This window comes from Sinocyclocheilus anshuiensis, unplaced genomic scaffold, assembly GCF_001515605.1.
Source record: "Sinocyclocheilus anshuiensis isolate Anshui unplaced genomic scaffold, SAMN03320099.WGS_v1.1 scaffold1425, whole genome shotgun sequence".
Taxonomy (NCBI): domain Eukaryota; kingdom Metazoa; phylum Chordata; class Actinopteri; order Cypriniformes; family Cyprinidae; genus Sinocyclocheilus; species Sinocyclocheilus anshuiensis.
Window position 1 is genome coordinate 938,167 of NW_015551044.1, and position 15,147 is coordinate 953,313.

General features: G+C 36.7%; 1 protein-coding gene across 1 annotated transcript in view; it reads left to right on the forward strand.

The window, feature by feature from the left end:
- The window catches only part of LOC107661624 (collagen alpha-1(XXVII) chain A-like), a 62,237-nt gene extending 50,007 nt beyond the window's left edge, over positions 1 to 12,230 (forward strand). The window contains 32 exon segments of the mRNA XM_016451287.1: positions 1,807 to 1,860; positions 1,952 to 1,996; positions 2,111 to 2,155; positions 2,531 to 2,584; positions 3,025 to 3,078; positions 3,311 to 3,364; positions 4,579 to 4,632; positions 4,713 to 4,766; positions 4,849 to 4,956; positions 5,052 to 5,105; positions 5,209 to 5,316; positions 5,468 to 5,521; positions 5,597 to 5,650; positions 5,956 to 6,012; positions 6,111 to 6,164; positions 6,944 to 6,997; positions 7,074 to 7,127; positions 7,399 to 7,452; positions 7,738 to 7,845; positions 7,929 to 8,036; positions 8,721 to 8,828; positions 8,967 to 9,020; positions 9,601 to 9,663; positions 9,828 to 9,881; positions 9,974 to 10,009; positions 10,106 to 10,123; positions 10,229 to 10,255; positions 10,618 to 10,644; positions 10,798 to 10,863; positions 11,423 to 11,591; positions 11,741 to 11,850; positions 11,973 to 12,230. Of these exon segments, the coding sequence (XP_016306773.1) occupies positions 1,807 to 1,860; positions 1,952 to 1,996; positions 2,111 to 2,155; positions 2,531 to 2,584; positions 3,025 to 3,078; positions 3,311 to 3,364; positions 4,579 to 4,632; positions 4,713 to 4,766; positions 4,849 to 4,956; positions 5,052 to 5,105; positions 5,209 to 5,316; positions 5,468 to 5,521; positions 5,597 to 5,650; positions 5,956 to 6,012; positions 6,111 to 6,164; positions 6,944 to 6,997; positions 7,074 to 7,127; positions 7,399 to 7,452; positions 7,738 to 7,845; positions 7,929 to 8,036; positions 8,721 to 8,828; positions 8,967 to 9,020; positions 9,601 to 9,663; positions 9,828 to 9,881; positions 9,974 to 10,009; positions 10,106 to 10,123; positions 10,229 to 10,255; positions 10,618 to 10,644; positions 10,798 to 10,863; positions 11,423 to 11,591; positions 11,741 to 11,850; positions 11,973 to 12,230 (2,271 nt within the window).
- The last annotated feature ends 2,917 nt before the right edge of the window (positions 12,231 to 15,147 follow it).

Below are 15,147 nucleotides of genomic sequence, written 5' to 3' on the forward strand. Positions count from 1 at the left end.
TATACAATTACAAATGATTATATATAAATCGTCAGTTTGTTGTTTTACACACATGCACACAGACATAATTTCATACACGACATAGTCGTGAGATGCAAGAAACATCTGGCAAGAAATCTGTAGATGCGCCCATAACAACAAAAGACAATACTTCATTGAACCTTTCCTGATAAGAAGTGTGCGCTGCAAACGTGAGCATTTTTGAGGATCGTTTCTGTCCAGTCTGCTCGTTTTATCGCGTTTAACCACAGCTGTCGTTGTGTTTTTTGTCTGGCAGTGGCAGCAGATATGCGATCAAATGTCTAATTTGAGGCTGTATTACGTCGATTCTGGCACCCAACATCACAACAAGATGATAATTTTAAGCTCCTTATGTATCCAGTTTCCCCTTTGTTTTGCTGCCTCCAGCTAGCGCTGTGACGTCGGCTGACACTAGTTACCTGTGGTTGGCCTGGCCGTGCGTCACTCAGAAAACAACAGGCCAATCAGAAGAGAGGCTCATGAATATTAATTAGACAGACCAAAATCGACCTGTTCTCAGCAGAGCTCCTGAGAAAGGAGCTGTAAAAATATATTGAGATGGTTTTTGGTACTTATACCGCAAATATATATTCTTAAGGACATCAAAACCTCAAATAAAACTCCAGAAAGGTGTGCAATATGGGACCTTTAAAGTGTGTGCATTTTGCTATACTGCTCATATTTTTGCAGTACAGGGGAGGGTCAAACATGCTGGTTGGGATGTCATAAGAAGGCTTAGCTCATGAATATTATTAGATTATGCTCAAATATTTTCATATGATAATTTATTGTTTTAATAAATAGTCATGTAAGTAATATAATGATTCAGTGAGTATTTTCTATAGTAGTTTTTATTTCCAAGTGCAAAATCTTTACATGTTATTTATACATAAACACTCAGTGTTGTTTTAGTGTTATTTATATACTATAGTATTTATAATTTTTTTTAAATTAGCTTTTATTTATTTATTTATTTTTTTTACTTTTAGTTGTAATAATTTTGTGCTTTATTTTTATTTTTTTAGATTTCTTTATAGTTTTAATCTATTTTTTATTTCATTTTTAGTTAGTCATTTTAGTAACATTTCAAATTTTTTTCATCTAATATTTATATTTTATAATATTTCAGCTTTATTTCATTTGACAAAAGCAATTTTTAATAGCTTTGGTTTCAGTTTAAGTAACAATAACAACAATGGAACTATTACAACTTGAAATAAAATATGCTGACTAATTTAAACAATTTCAGCAGTTCAGCTATATTTTTAAAATAAAAAGTTATATTACACAGTGATTTGATGGAGCATTCATTCTTGTCGAGCAATTCAGTTTAATTTGATAAAATTTCAAGAAAATGCACTCAATCTGACCATTTAAGTGTGACCAAAAGTAATATAAGCTGTCACGTGATCTTCTTCATAATTCTTATTATTCAATCAGACTGCCAAAGTTCACAAAATGCAAAGTTGTGTTACAAATCTGTAACTGTATTGTTATAGTTTTGCATACTGCTTCATTAAATATTTTTTGAAAAGTAATACTCAGTAAGCAACATACTAGTGCACTGTATAAATTTATTATATTTTTATTTTTAAAGTACTATTTCAGTCTTGATACCCTAAATTTTCATGTTTAATTTAATGTTACTTGTCGATTCTTTTTAATTATTTATGAAATTTGCAAGACATTGTTTCTACACCAGTTTTTTTCCCAGTGTATTAAAAACATCTCAGCTCAGGGTTTTATGTGTGTCCTTTTATGTATTGATTTGCACCTGTGTTTTAGGGTCCTAGAGGTCCGGACGGTATGCCAGGAGAACTCGGCGCTGAAGGCAAAAAGGTGAAGGCCGCTGTCCTCCGGAGCTCACCTAGTGACCAAAGATAAATGCTGTGCACGTTTGAATATAACTTTAACTTATGTCTCCTCACAGGGTGCTGATGGTCCTCCTGGAAAAATCAGTTTCCCAGGACAAGCGGTAAGATCCGCGTTTTCACATTCTCTTTCTGATTGTGCTTCTACAGTAACTGTTGCCATTCTCTCCGATCTTTTCTATGGTAACAGTCTCTATGTCTGTCCAATCTCTTTGCAGGGCAAGATCGGGGAGCCTGGGGAGGCGGGGCCAAAGGGATTTCCGGTTAGTTTCTCAATTTAAATGTATATACTGTATTTTTGTCTATTATACTGCATATTTTTAGGGCTGTTCCTTAAAAATGTCATATATTTATGTAATAATAATACATGTTATTTGTACAGCACATTTCATTGATACAATTCAGCCTAATTCATGTCACGGGTCAAAATAACAATAAACTAAACTAAACTTTATTGAACAATAAAAAACTAAAATAATTTTTAATTTATACAAATATTTAAATGTAATAATATTTTCTTTTTTACATGTTCATTTATTATTATTAATGATTTATTATTATATTAATCGTTGATTTAGTTACTTGTTGCATCATTTAATTCATTCTACAATATTTTTGACTCTAATTTGTTTCTGTAGGGCATTCAAGGGCCATCCGGGGCTTCAGGAGACAAAGGAATCGCAGGGGAGCCAGTGAGTGATGCTTTATTTCTGTTCTACACACAGAAACACATTTTCCAGTGTCTTTTTATGTAAACTGAGAGCTGGAAATCTACTTTGCGTCTTCTGGGTATTGAGCAACTCTAGAAGATGAGTTTTGAGCGCTGTGTATTTTTGTCTCGTTCAGCCCTGAAATATATAGAATCATCGACTTCTAATGAGAATTGCGTTCATGAGCCTTTCTTGGCATTCAGTTGTCTTTTGTAGTTTGTTAAATGTTTGTGATTATGTAGCTGTAAAATGTAAATAAGATTTGCAGTAGTTCTTCCAGTCTGTGAGACTGTACACACACATCTGCTTCACAGTTTGACAATTTGGCTTCAGATAATGTGGAGATTGTAATGTTGAAATGTGTGTGTGTTGTGTTTGTATGTATGTATTACTGATAAATTATTTGTTTGTTTTGGGACCAGGGACCTCCAGGGCCCCCAGGAACACTCGGGCCTCCCGGAAATCCAGGGCCAAAGGTAATACACTCCACACGTACACAAACACACGTCTGTTTCTGCAGCTTTTGTCTGTTTTGGTTCCTTTGATTGTAAATGATACTGAGATTAAAATGATTACCGTTTAATCCTGTTTGCGCACTCAGTCATACTTTGATTGATTAATGAACATAATTTTAGGTCATTAATCCATCTGTTTTGGCACCAAAAAAGACATGGAAATAGAAAAATGTGTGCTCTCTCTTTCTCTCAGGGCCCTGCGGGAAAAGTTGGCGATCCCGGACTTCCAGGAGAATCTGGAGAAAAGGTGGGATAAATTGTGGGCTCTTTGCACTTTGGAGTCTTGTTACCTTAAAAGCGTAAGAGGCATAAATCCAATGTCCAAAAGAGCAGCATTTATATGAAATAGAATTTTTTTGTAACATTATAAATGCCATTACTCTCACTTTAAATGTTTAATGCATCCTTGCTGAATAAAAGTATTAATTTCATAAACTTTTGAATGGTAGCATGTCAGGGTTTTCACAAAAATATGAAGCAGTCAAAACATAACGATAATAATAATAACAAATGTTTCTTGAGCAGCAAATCAGCATATTAGAATAATTTCTGACAGCTCATGTGGCACTGAAGACTGGAGTAATGATGCTGAAAATTCAGCATTATATCACAGGAATAAATTACATTTTACAATATGTTCACATAGAAAACACTCATTTGAAATTGTAATAATATTTCACAGTATTACTGTTTTTACTGTATTTTGGCGAGCAGAAGAGACTTCTTTCAAAAACAAATTTAATTATTCCAAATTTCATACTAGTAGTGTGTATATTATTTACACATGCTTATTAGGGCAACCTTGTAGTTGTTTTTTTTATTTTGTTAATTGTCTATTTTATGTTTATTGAACTAAATAGAAAATAACAAATAAAGGTTTTTAAACTGCATTCAAACGTCCAGAATTTTAGCAGCAGGTTTGAAAAAGTTCCATACAACACTATAAAATAAATTGAAAATAACAGCCCATATAACATTTAGTTTGACTTCTGGAGATTGCTAAACAACAGTTTCCTCCTTTTCCTGCCCATTTGTTGGGGAAAAATGGCTACTTTTTAAGAGCTCTAGGCCCTATTTTGTACCCTATTCATGAAAAGAGCCTGAAATTAGTGTTAACCCATTTCCCATAATTTTCTTGCTTGAGGTGCTATTATGCTGCGCTAAATAACTATTGCTAAATCTGCTTTTCATTCAAGGCCCCAGTGAGCTTCTGTAATGAGTAGCACAGCGCATGTGTCGCAGTCTGAAGAGGAACCATATGACTATATTTGTATTGTTAAAGTTAGATAATGTCACCCTGAGCTTGGCAGACGCAGATGTGCTGTCACACGTCATTGGTTATAATTGCTGTTTGGCTGACTGGACTTGTGTAATTAAAAAAAAAAGAACGTGAACTTGCTAGAAAGAGTAAAACCGCCTGTGTGTTTGGACTCTTATTTTGTCTTTTCATTGTTTTTGCAGGGGTCACTCGGGCCTGTGGGGAACGCTGGGGCAGCAGGACTGATCGGAACGAGGGTGTGTGTTCAATACGTCTATGAAACGTGGATTTGATGTATATGAATGCACAAAAACAACATTTTGTTTGTTTGCTACAGGGAGAACCGGGTTTAGAAGGAGAGGCTGGTCCGGCTGGCCCTGATGGTGCCAAGGTAATCAAATGTTCACAAGTATTCAAAAATACATTATTTAAGCCACAAAAAATGTAGAACAAAAAATGTGTTTTTTGAACAGGGTGAAAAGGGCGACATGGGCGGAGAGGGCGAGCAGGGTGTCAGAGGTGACCCGGGAATCAAGGGGAAAGAAGGGCCACCAGGAACATAAACTATTTTAATAGTTTTAGTTATTTTAATAATAATAGATATAATTTTTTTTTTGCGAAATGATGGTGGGGGTTGTTTTCGTTGCTTTCCCTAATTTTTGCATGTGTGTTTTAGGGTCCTGAAGGAAAACCTGGTAAAAATGGTGAGAGAGGGAAGCCAGGGTTTAAGGTAAGACATTCCAGTTCAAGATAACATTTTGTTTGGTTGAAGTTATTCAATTATCTTTCATCTATTAAGCACAGTATTGACTGTGCTTTCACATTGCCTGCAGGGTGCCAAAGGTAACATCGGCCACCTGGGAGAGACTGGAGCCATGGGAAAGATCGGACCAATCGGAACCACCGGACCAAAGGGCTCTCGAGGAACCATCGGACATGTGGTAAACAGATACATCAGTTCTCTGCTTTTAACCTGCACAAGAAACTTGTCTACCTCACCTTCTCTCTCATCTTTCGCAACTTTGTGCCATGCATGTTGCTAAAAAGCATAATACATTTGACATTGACTTTGACTTTCTGGCTGTGTCTCAGGGCGCTCCTGGGCGTATGGGGATGCAGGGAGATCCGGGCATATCAGGATATGAGGTGAGTGCTCACATCAGTGCGCTGATTTATCAACTCAAGTCCGCTAGTGCTTAAAAGCTCTTTCTTTCTCTACAGGGTCACAAGGGACCTCAAGGTCCAATAGGACCCCCGGGACCAAAGGGTGAAAAGGTAAAACGTATTTATGACTCATTTTATTCATACATTTTTACATATGTGACCTGCACAATAACGTCACCCTTCATGGTTGAATCTATGCTAGACGTGGACCTGCATACATAAAGCTTAGGTTTAAAATACATTGTTATTACTTCAAAGTGCCTTTAAATACCATGTCAAATGACTATTATAATGAAACAGCATCATATTATATTATCATATTATATATTAACATATATAATTAGGCGCACTAATATGAACGGCTTTGAATCAGTTTTCTATAATCATCTGATGTTTTGCATTATGCAATGTTTTAGGGTGAACAGGGGGATGATGGGAAGGTGGAGGGTCCTACTGGTCCTCCAGGACTCCGAGTGAGTCTCATTTATTATCATGTTTATATCTGTCTGTGATTTCCTCTAGTTTCATTAGCGATATTCGCAGCTTCATGCATGTGTTTGTGTATTTTCAGGGTCCAATTGGAAAGCGAGGAGACAGGGGCGAACCGGGAGATCCAGGATACGCGGTGAGATAAGAAAGCCTACTATTGTCTAACTGCATATGAAGCGCATTAGCTCATTTGACCGTTTCCTATAATAGATTAACAACTGCCAACTGAGATGTTTAAAGGCTGTTTTATATGGGAATTGGCTAAACATAAAAAATATGTTATAGATCACATGAAGACGAAAACCGTTTCGAGACGGTTTTGATTTAGGTTCATTTTAGACTAAAATATCCACCAGCAAAAATATGGTTTGAATGAAGATGTATGTGTTTTAATAGATAAATTATAGAGACTATATACAACATTATTAGCAATGTTTGCTAAGGAAAGCATCACTATTATTATAAATATTGCTCATACTTTAGGAGTTTATACAGATGAAATGGTGAGATTTGCATGATCAAGCACCGCTCTTCGGATTTTCTTCACAAAAATATAATTTTTATTTTTATTATTTATTTATTTTGTAATAAATAAAGAAAATATGAATGAATACATTATTATTACTTTTCTTAAGTAACATTTCATATATAGTTTGCTTTACATTATGTGAACTTTTTTTGTTTGACATAATTATTCTTGCAGTTCTTGAATAATTTTGTTAATTTAGTTTCATTGCAATACTATTACACTTTTTATTACATTAGTATATAAACTTAAAATAAAATGAGAAATGTAATAAATGGTAAATTTTAGTTTTTGTAATTAAAGAAATAATTTGTTTGTATTATAATGTTTTTTTTATTTCACATGATGAAAATGTTTTTAATGGTTTTAGCACTGTTTTGTATATGCAGGGTCAGCAAGGTGTTGATGGTTTTCGAGGCAAACCTGGTGCTCCTGGACTACCTGTGCGTATAATATGATATCAGATCTTAATTACAGACATGCCTGCACAGAAGAACACATTTTTGTAATGCATTTTAGGGTGATCCTGGTCCACGTGGAATACAAGGCCCTAAAGGATCCAAAGGAGAACAGGTAACGCTATGATTGCAGCTCGTATGTGTGTTAGCATGTGTGTATATCTTTTGCTGGATTTCAGATTTCATTACTTATGTTTTGGAATGGCAGACGTAAACAACATGTGGTAGAAATCAGAGTCTTGTCACATACTTCAGCAATAGGGGTTAGATGTGTGTGTACGTTCATGCTGTATACGATTACTTCTGTGCCTGTGGTTTTCATCTTGGCATTGCTTGTTTTTCTCACATGCTTTGTTATTCTCTGTCACTTTCTCTCTGCCTCAAAGGGTCAGAAGGGTAAACAGGGTCAGCAGGGAGAGCGTGGCAGCAGAGGCTCTCCGGTAAGAAGACACAGCTCTTTTGTTTTATTAGGGTGAATCTCACAAAGAAATACAGGTCAAATTTCAAAGAATTTATCATGGGTTTAGTTCCCAAGCAGCAAACAGACACAGTTAAAATGACTTAAAAGAACAGTAAGTTACTTTGGATAAAAGCATCTGCAAAATGTAAAAACATAAATGTAAATACTACATGAAAATTAAGTTAAATTAAAATCAGCACTAAAAAGGTTTTCTCCCTTAAAAACTTACTAAATGCCCAGTTTTCTCTGTATTTTCTCTTATCAGGGTGTCGATGGGTTGCCCGGCCCGAGAGGCACAGTGGGTCGAGAAGGACAGGAGGGCACTCCTGGCACAGATGGGACCCCAGGAAAAGATGGAAGCAGAGGAATACCAGTACGAATTCATGATCGGATCTCTGATTCCTGACCTGATCTCTCTTTTCAGGTCTATTAGTTACATCTTTCTCTTTCTTTTAGGGCGATCAGGGAGATGATGGCGAGTTTGGTTTGCCTGGTAAAGCCGGAGCACCTGGCAAAGTTGGCCTTATCGGTTTACCAGGCCCACAGGGATCATTTGGTCCAAAGGTCAGAGAATCAAATTTGACCACGATTATCACTTATTTATATGTGACCATGGACCACAAAACCAGTCATAAGGGTCAATTTTTTTGAATTGAGGTTTATACATAATCTGAAAGCTGAATAAATAATCTTTCCATTGATGTATGGTTAGTTAGGATAGAGCATTATTTGGCCGAGATACAACTATCATGATCTTTACTTAATATCCTAATGATTTTTGGCATAAAAGAAAAATCTATAATTTTGACCCATACAACGTTTTTTTTGGCTATTGCTACAAATATACCCCAGCGACTTAAGACTGCTTTTGTGATCCAGGGTCACATATGTTTGTTTGTTTTGTTTATTCAAATCCTAGGAAAAATAAAAAAATAATTTAATGAAAGAATAAAAGTTTAACACAGTTATCACATATTGATTGATTGATTGATTGATCGTTAACATCCTAGACAAAATGCTAATAAATAAAAAAATAATGTAAAAATGGGCGCAAAGCTCAGAGAATAAAATTTGACCACAATTATAATGTGTTTACTTATTTATTTATCATTAAATAATAAAGGAAAATATGTATTTATTTATTAAGATACTAGAAGAAAAAATATTGTATATTGTATTACATATATTATTATTTCTCTCGACTGGATCATATTGATGTATGTATTTGTTATATTTATGTATGAACAGGGTGAGAGGGGTCTTCCTGGTCATCCTGGCCCTTCAGGAAAGAGAGGTTTTAAGGGAGGAATGGGTCTTCCTGGAACTCAGGGAGACCGGGGTCCTAAGGGCCGACCTGTGAGTACTACACCCAGACAAAAATACACCATAAATACTGTTATTCTTCACTGTGAACTCCCAAACCGACTGCATCCTGCTTACAAAAAACCCAGAGTTCATCTTGGAACAAAATATTAATAATAATCTTTGATTTAGGGTGACATCGGGGAACCCGGCTTTCCAGGGATGCTGGGAATGTTTGGACCGAAGGTGAGTTTTATCACCCATTGCCAGGTATCCCATTTAAACCATTATTCATGGTGAAAAACAGAAATGTGATCGTCCTTGTGCGTCTGCCCGAGAGCAACAAACAGAGACGAGATTTATCCGTTCTGAAAGAGGTCCTTCCTCTGGGAAGCGTGTTTTTATCCACACGCTCAAAGAGCGTCATAATTCACGCTCACACTGAGGTGTATTTTTTGTCAAGGAGCAGAACTTTCTCTGAAAGCCACAGCCGTGAGCTCATAAAACAGGACAAGCGCTTGTGGTTGAGACGTCCTAATTCATTCAGACTCATTCATGCCTCTGGTTTAACTAGATGAACTAGAGTTACGGAAAAATGGAGACCACCAGTGGTAGCCACACAAACACTGTGGTCCTGATAGTGATAAATAGACACATGTTTAATAGTGTCTGTGGCCACTGAATGTTCCACTACATAAACCCTCTAGTGCTGCTCATAACACACACACACACACACACACACACACACACACACCAGCATTGGTGTTGGGTTAGGCACAGCTGTGTGTTTGTTTATGTGGGCTTGATGTTTGGCTTGTTTATTCAGGGTCCTCCCGGAGACTTTGGAGTGAAGGGCATTCAGGGGCCTAAAGGGCCACAGGGCAGCATGGTGAGCACATACACATCTATCTATCTATCTATCTATCTATAAAAAAAAAAAAAAATATCTACATAAATGTTTACACATAACTAGTCTACCAATTTAACTGACTCAATAGATCACATGGCAGGTTTGATAGTGTTTTTGTTGTAATATTTCCATGTCATTTTCAGGGTAAAGGGGGTTTGGCTGGACCTGTCGGTGTGATCGGCCCTATCGGTAGTCCAGTGAGTATACTTCACTTTACACACAACTATAGTGAACAGTGAGTGTGTTGATATCTGCTAACCTCTGCTCTCACACTGCCGTCCCTCTGTAGGGCCCGAGAGGAGACACTGGCAGCAAAGGAGAGATGGTGAGGCATGGATTTATTCTTTCTCTTCAGATCTTGATATCACAGTACTGTATATCTTATAGGTTTCTCATAAACACATTCTTTTTTTTCACCCAGGGTGTTCAGGGACCTCGAGTGAGTCTTTACAATGACACACGCAGCATTTCCCATCATCCACTGCTTGTGTTTATTTTAAGGCCGCTTGTCTGTTTGTAACTTGTTTATTTGTGTGTTTTCCAGGGTGCTCCTGGACCACGTGGACCTCAGGTAAAACACACACTTCTTTCTTTTAATAGACTCTCTCAGAAACACACATATTTACTTTAGCTTTTTAGTAGGACCTAGCATAGATGTCCAACGATTTGTGTCTAATCATAATGACAGCAGTCTAACCCAAATATTGTTCCATTTTTATAATGGTAATAAACCATTTTAAAACGTATATATATTTTTTAAATTGTCCCGAATGTCCCCAACAAGACGTTTTGTCAGATTCTACTCAGTTGTAGGGACAATTTTATCCCCAAACTGAAGTAACCCCATACACACCTATCTCTACTATGTTTAAATAATATCAGTATTATTCATTATGGTTGTGATTAATTGTTTTGCTATTCGGTTCTCTACAGGGTCCACCAGGAATCCCACTGGCTTTGGTAAGAATGTTCAATAACATTATTTATTTAAAATTATATATTTATTGGTTTATTTTTTATTGATTCACTTTTTTCATTCATTTATTCACACATTCAGTGTTATATTCTGTGTATCTGCGTTATTAAGTTTGCTCATGTGCATGTATGTTGTAGAAACAAGATTTTGGTCTTGGATTGGCCCAGCCAGTTTTTATGGAGACACACTCACAGAAAATAGAGGTGAGATCATTCACACACACACATACACACAAAGGACACAGCCTGTTTATTTAAAATAATTCACTATGGTTTTTGATGTTTTATTGGCCATTTACCCACCTAACAAAAATATGTTCTAAGAACGTTTTGCTAATGTTTCTATTAAGTTATGAAAATGTTATTTCTGAATGTTCTCTGAACATCCGGGTTTTTATTTTATTTTTAAAAACGTTTCTTTTTGGGGGGAGTTATGCAAACACTAAGGGAACATTCCATTTTTTTTAAATTTCAAACATGATGGGAATGTTACTTTTGAATGTTCTCTGAACATTCTGAAACAAATAGTTTCAGAAGTTTCATTTCCGTTTCATTAAAACATTCTAATGAAAAATTTAAAAATAACATTTTTGTGCTAATGTTTTGAGAACACTAGTTAAGACTAGAAACATCTGAACGAACATTCTGTTAACATTACTAGAAGAATGTCAATTGTTCGTAACTTTGAAAGAACCTTGGCAGAACGTTAAAGCAAAGTTGTGCTGTTGACTGTGTTTTAAAGGCTGTCTCGATGCTCTCTCAGGTTCGGGGTCTGATGGACATGCCCATGTTGGATCAGGCTCCAGAGATCTTGCGGACTCTCCATTACCTGAGCTCTCTGGTCCACAGCCTGAAGAACCCGCTGGGCACACGAGATCATCCCGCTCGACTCTGCAAGGACCTGCACGACTGCCGGGACACACTCTACGATGGTGCGTGTGTGTTGGGCCTGAAAAGAGCTAAATACCAACTATAGCATCTGTAGATAGTTGTAATAATTAAGCATTTATCATTTTCATATTTCAGTCTTTCAAATTGCATGTTATGTTTTGCTAATAAATTTGTGTTCTGTTATTTTCAGGCACTTATTGGATCGACCCAAACCTGGGCTGCTCCTCAGACTCTATAGAAGTGATGTGCAATTTCACCGGTGGCGGACGTACCTGCCTCAGGCCCATCACCACAGCCAAGGTCCGCAACATTCAGATGTTACATCATTCCTTTTTTATTTGACAAATGCATGTCCTTGTATCTTGAGAGGATTTGTTTACAAAAGAAGTTCATAATCATGCTTTTTCATTGTCTGGTTGCAGCTGGAGTTCAGTGTCGGACGCGTCCAGCTGAACTTCCTGCATCTGCTGAGCGCCGGAGCGGAGCAACGAATCACTATCCACTGCTTGAACGTGACAATCTGGAGCCACGCCCCCTCCGAGCCTCCGTCCCAGAATGCAGTTCGGTTCCAGGCGTGGACCGGAGAGACGCTGGAGCCGGATGTGTTAGCAGACACCTGCTGGGTGAGCGTTCCCTTCAAAAAGCTAGCAACCACCCGGCAACCATCCAAAACACCTTAGCAACCTTCACTTAGAAATAGCCACAGCAATTAAAAACAACTGTTTCTGTCAAGGTGCATGTTAAACTGAGTCTGATTAGCATTTTAGAGTTTTATTATTGAAAGGGGGCGTGTCTCAATCAAATGGGTGTGTCTTGTTCAAAGGGTTTATAAGGGTGAATCCCTCATGAAAACACATCTGGGTCATGTTTCACCTAAAAAGAGAAGGAAAGCACAAATTTGCATGGTGACATTTTTGTGACATATTCACCCCCCAAAAATATGCATTTTCACATTTTTATAGTTACTATTATAATTTGGATTATTTGCTATGAAGATTATTACAGTAATACAGAAATTTGTAATTGCTGAAATATTACAGTATAACAGTAATGAGTATTTCGGGCAAAAATTTTCATGAAAATGTCACAATGCAAAAAGTGGACCTAAAAGGCTTTCTTTTGACTATGCAAAATGTAATTTTTATTTCGTTTTTTCTTTCTTTTCTTTTTTTTCTTCTTTTTATTGATGCTGTTCAACAAGAGATAAAAAATCACGTTTTGGCAAAGACATTACTTATGGAAACTTTTTTCCGATAAAAAAAAGCAACTTTATCTCAAAAAAAGTCAGAGAAATAAGGTCAGAATTGGGAGGATATTGACTTGAAATTCTGAGTGAAAAGTCAAAATTACGAGATTTTGCAAAATTGCGAGAAAGCCAGAATTTTTTGTTTATATCTCGCAATTTTTTTTTTCGGCACAGAATAAAAGGTTTAAAAAAGGTTTCGTAACTGCAACTTTTTATCTCAAAATTCAGACACTTTTCTTGCAAGCCTGAGGGGGGAAAAGTCGCAGTTAGCTTTTTCCAATTTTTTTTATCCATAGTTTTTTTACTCTCAAGCACAAAATATCACAGTATTTTTTGTATTTCTTTTGATTTTGGGGTAAAATATGACTTAAGTCGTGTTCTTGACAGGTCTTTGTGAGATACACCCATTAAAGGTTTATCTCGGTAACTGGTGCTAATTTGAAGCTGTTGTGAAGTCGATGCTTTTGTTTAGTGCCGGTGTTATTCTGAATTATGATGTTAGTGTGAATTTTGTGTACTTTAAAGGTGCTCTCGGAAATACAAGCCAAAATACGTTTAATCCAAACGCGTCATTCAATCTGAGCGTTTGCAGCACATCTGCGCACACCTGCATGTTGAATGCACGACGCGACAAGCTTGTGCGCTTTCCTCTGTGGTACAGAAGTTTTGTACTTTCACCTCACTAGCACAATCTAATGCCTTCTGTTAGGAAAAACATTTCTGTAGCTGGAATTGCCATCAGAAAGTGCATCATCACGTGCAAATAATGATCGTAATCTCGATATATTGCGTTCCCTACAAAATGGAAACGGTAGTGATGTTCTGTTCGAAGCTTTTTGTTTCGTTATTCTTCATGACCGTGTGTATAGTTCTGCAGGCTTTGGTGTATACAGTGAGTCCCTTTTGCTAATTTAATGTTATTTAAATTTTACAAACGCGCTTTTAACCAAGTTCTCTGGTGTGACAGAGTTTCCCTCCTGGTAACTTAATTATCCGTATGCCAACTGCTCTTACAGTTGATAGATTTATTTTATGTGTAAATTTGGGGTTCCAGAGAACAATATATTGCTTTTTCAATTTGTTTTTATTTTTCTATCCTGTTTATTTTTGTCTATAATATTAATAATGATAATAATCTAAAGTCGTACTGTACCAGGACTGTGTTCTATATTATTTCTAAAGTTCTACGATGAATTTGAAAACATGTGAACGTTCAGTGTCAGAAGGTTGGAATTCTGATTACCTCAATGCTCTGCCATTTCTGTTTGTGAAAATTCACCTCTCATTCAAGGCTCAGTAAGCTCATCTCTGTCGGCTTAATCGTAATCAGTTTCTTCTCTGAACACGTCCTCCGGTTTGCTCAGTGTTCTTCGCGTCAGTTTTCCGTAGGCTACTTGGTTAAATATGTGGATTCTGAATTGGAATTAATGCTTACATACATAATAAAGATGTTCTTACAACAAATTCTTCGTTTGGTGCCATTGATTTATTAGTACAAGCCAACAGACTTTAGTCAGGTTTGAGGCATTTTGAATCTAACGAGTATGAAAACGAGGCTGAGGGTGTAAAGGTCCTAGATCAAGTAATTTCCACAATTCACAACTTGCAAAACTTTCGATGGAGTTTTTGTCTACTGAAAGTTTATTAACCTGAAAGACGTTTCGTCATGTGAACAATCGTTATGTTGTTAAACACCAGTTAAATTCATTGAACGCGCTGTACTTCAGTCCCTCGAGCCTCATTTCCATTCCCGTCAAAAATGATATATAGTGGTACTGACCAAAATCTATACAGATATTATTACTACGGTGGCCGAGAAGTGCAAAACAAATCACAATTCTGAAAACAAAATAACAAATTACAAATGCAAATGCAAGTCTAAAAAACAAAATAACAATTCAGAAAGCACAACAACAATTCAGAAAACATTATAACAAGTCAGAAAACACAATGACAAATTCGAAAACAAAATAACAAGTCAGAAAACACAACGACAAATCAGACAAACCGGAAGAGGTAGGTATAGTTTGAGACAGCGCCATTGGTTTGGGATTACTCACCGCTGACTGGTCGAGACATCTGTCAATCAACGTATACAGGAAGAACCAGCCGAAGAACAGCAGAGTCGTGGTAGAAAGTTCGGAGATGGTATTAAAGTAGCTCAGTTTAAATGTATTGTATGAATTGCCCTTACTATGGAATAAATAATACGGAGTGTATATTCACATTTAGTTAAAAGTAGCTGTGAAACATCAGCTCCAGTGGCGCAGATGGATAACCGCTTATCATTGGCTTTTTGACGCGATCGACCCGGGTTCGATCCCACCTTTTGCCGAACTTTTTTTTTCTCC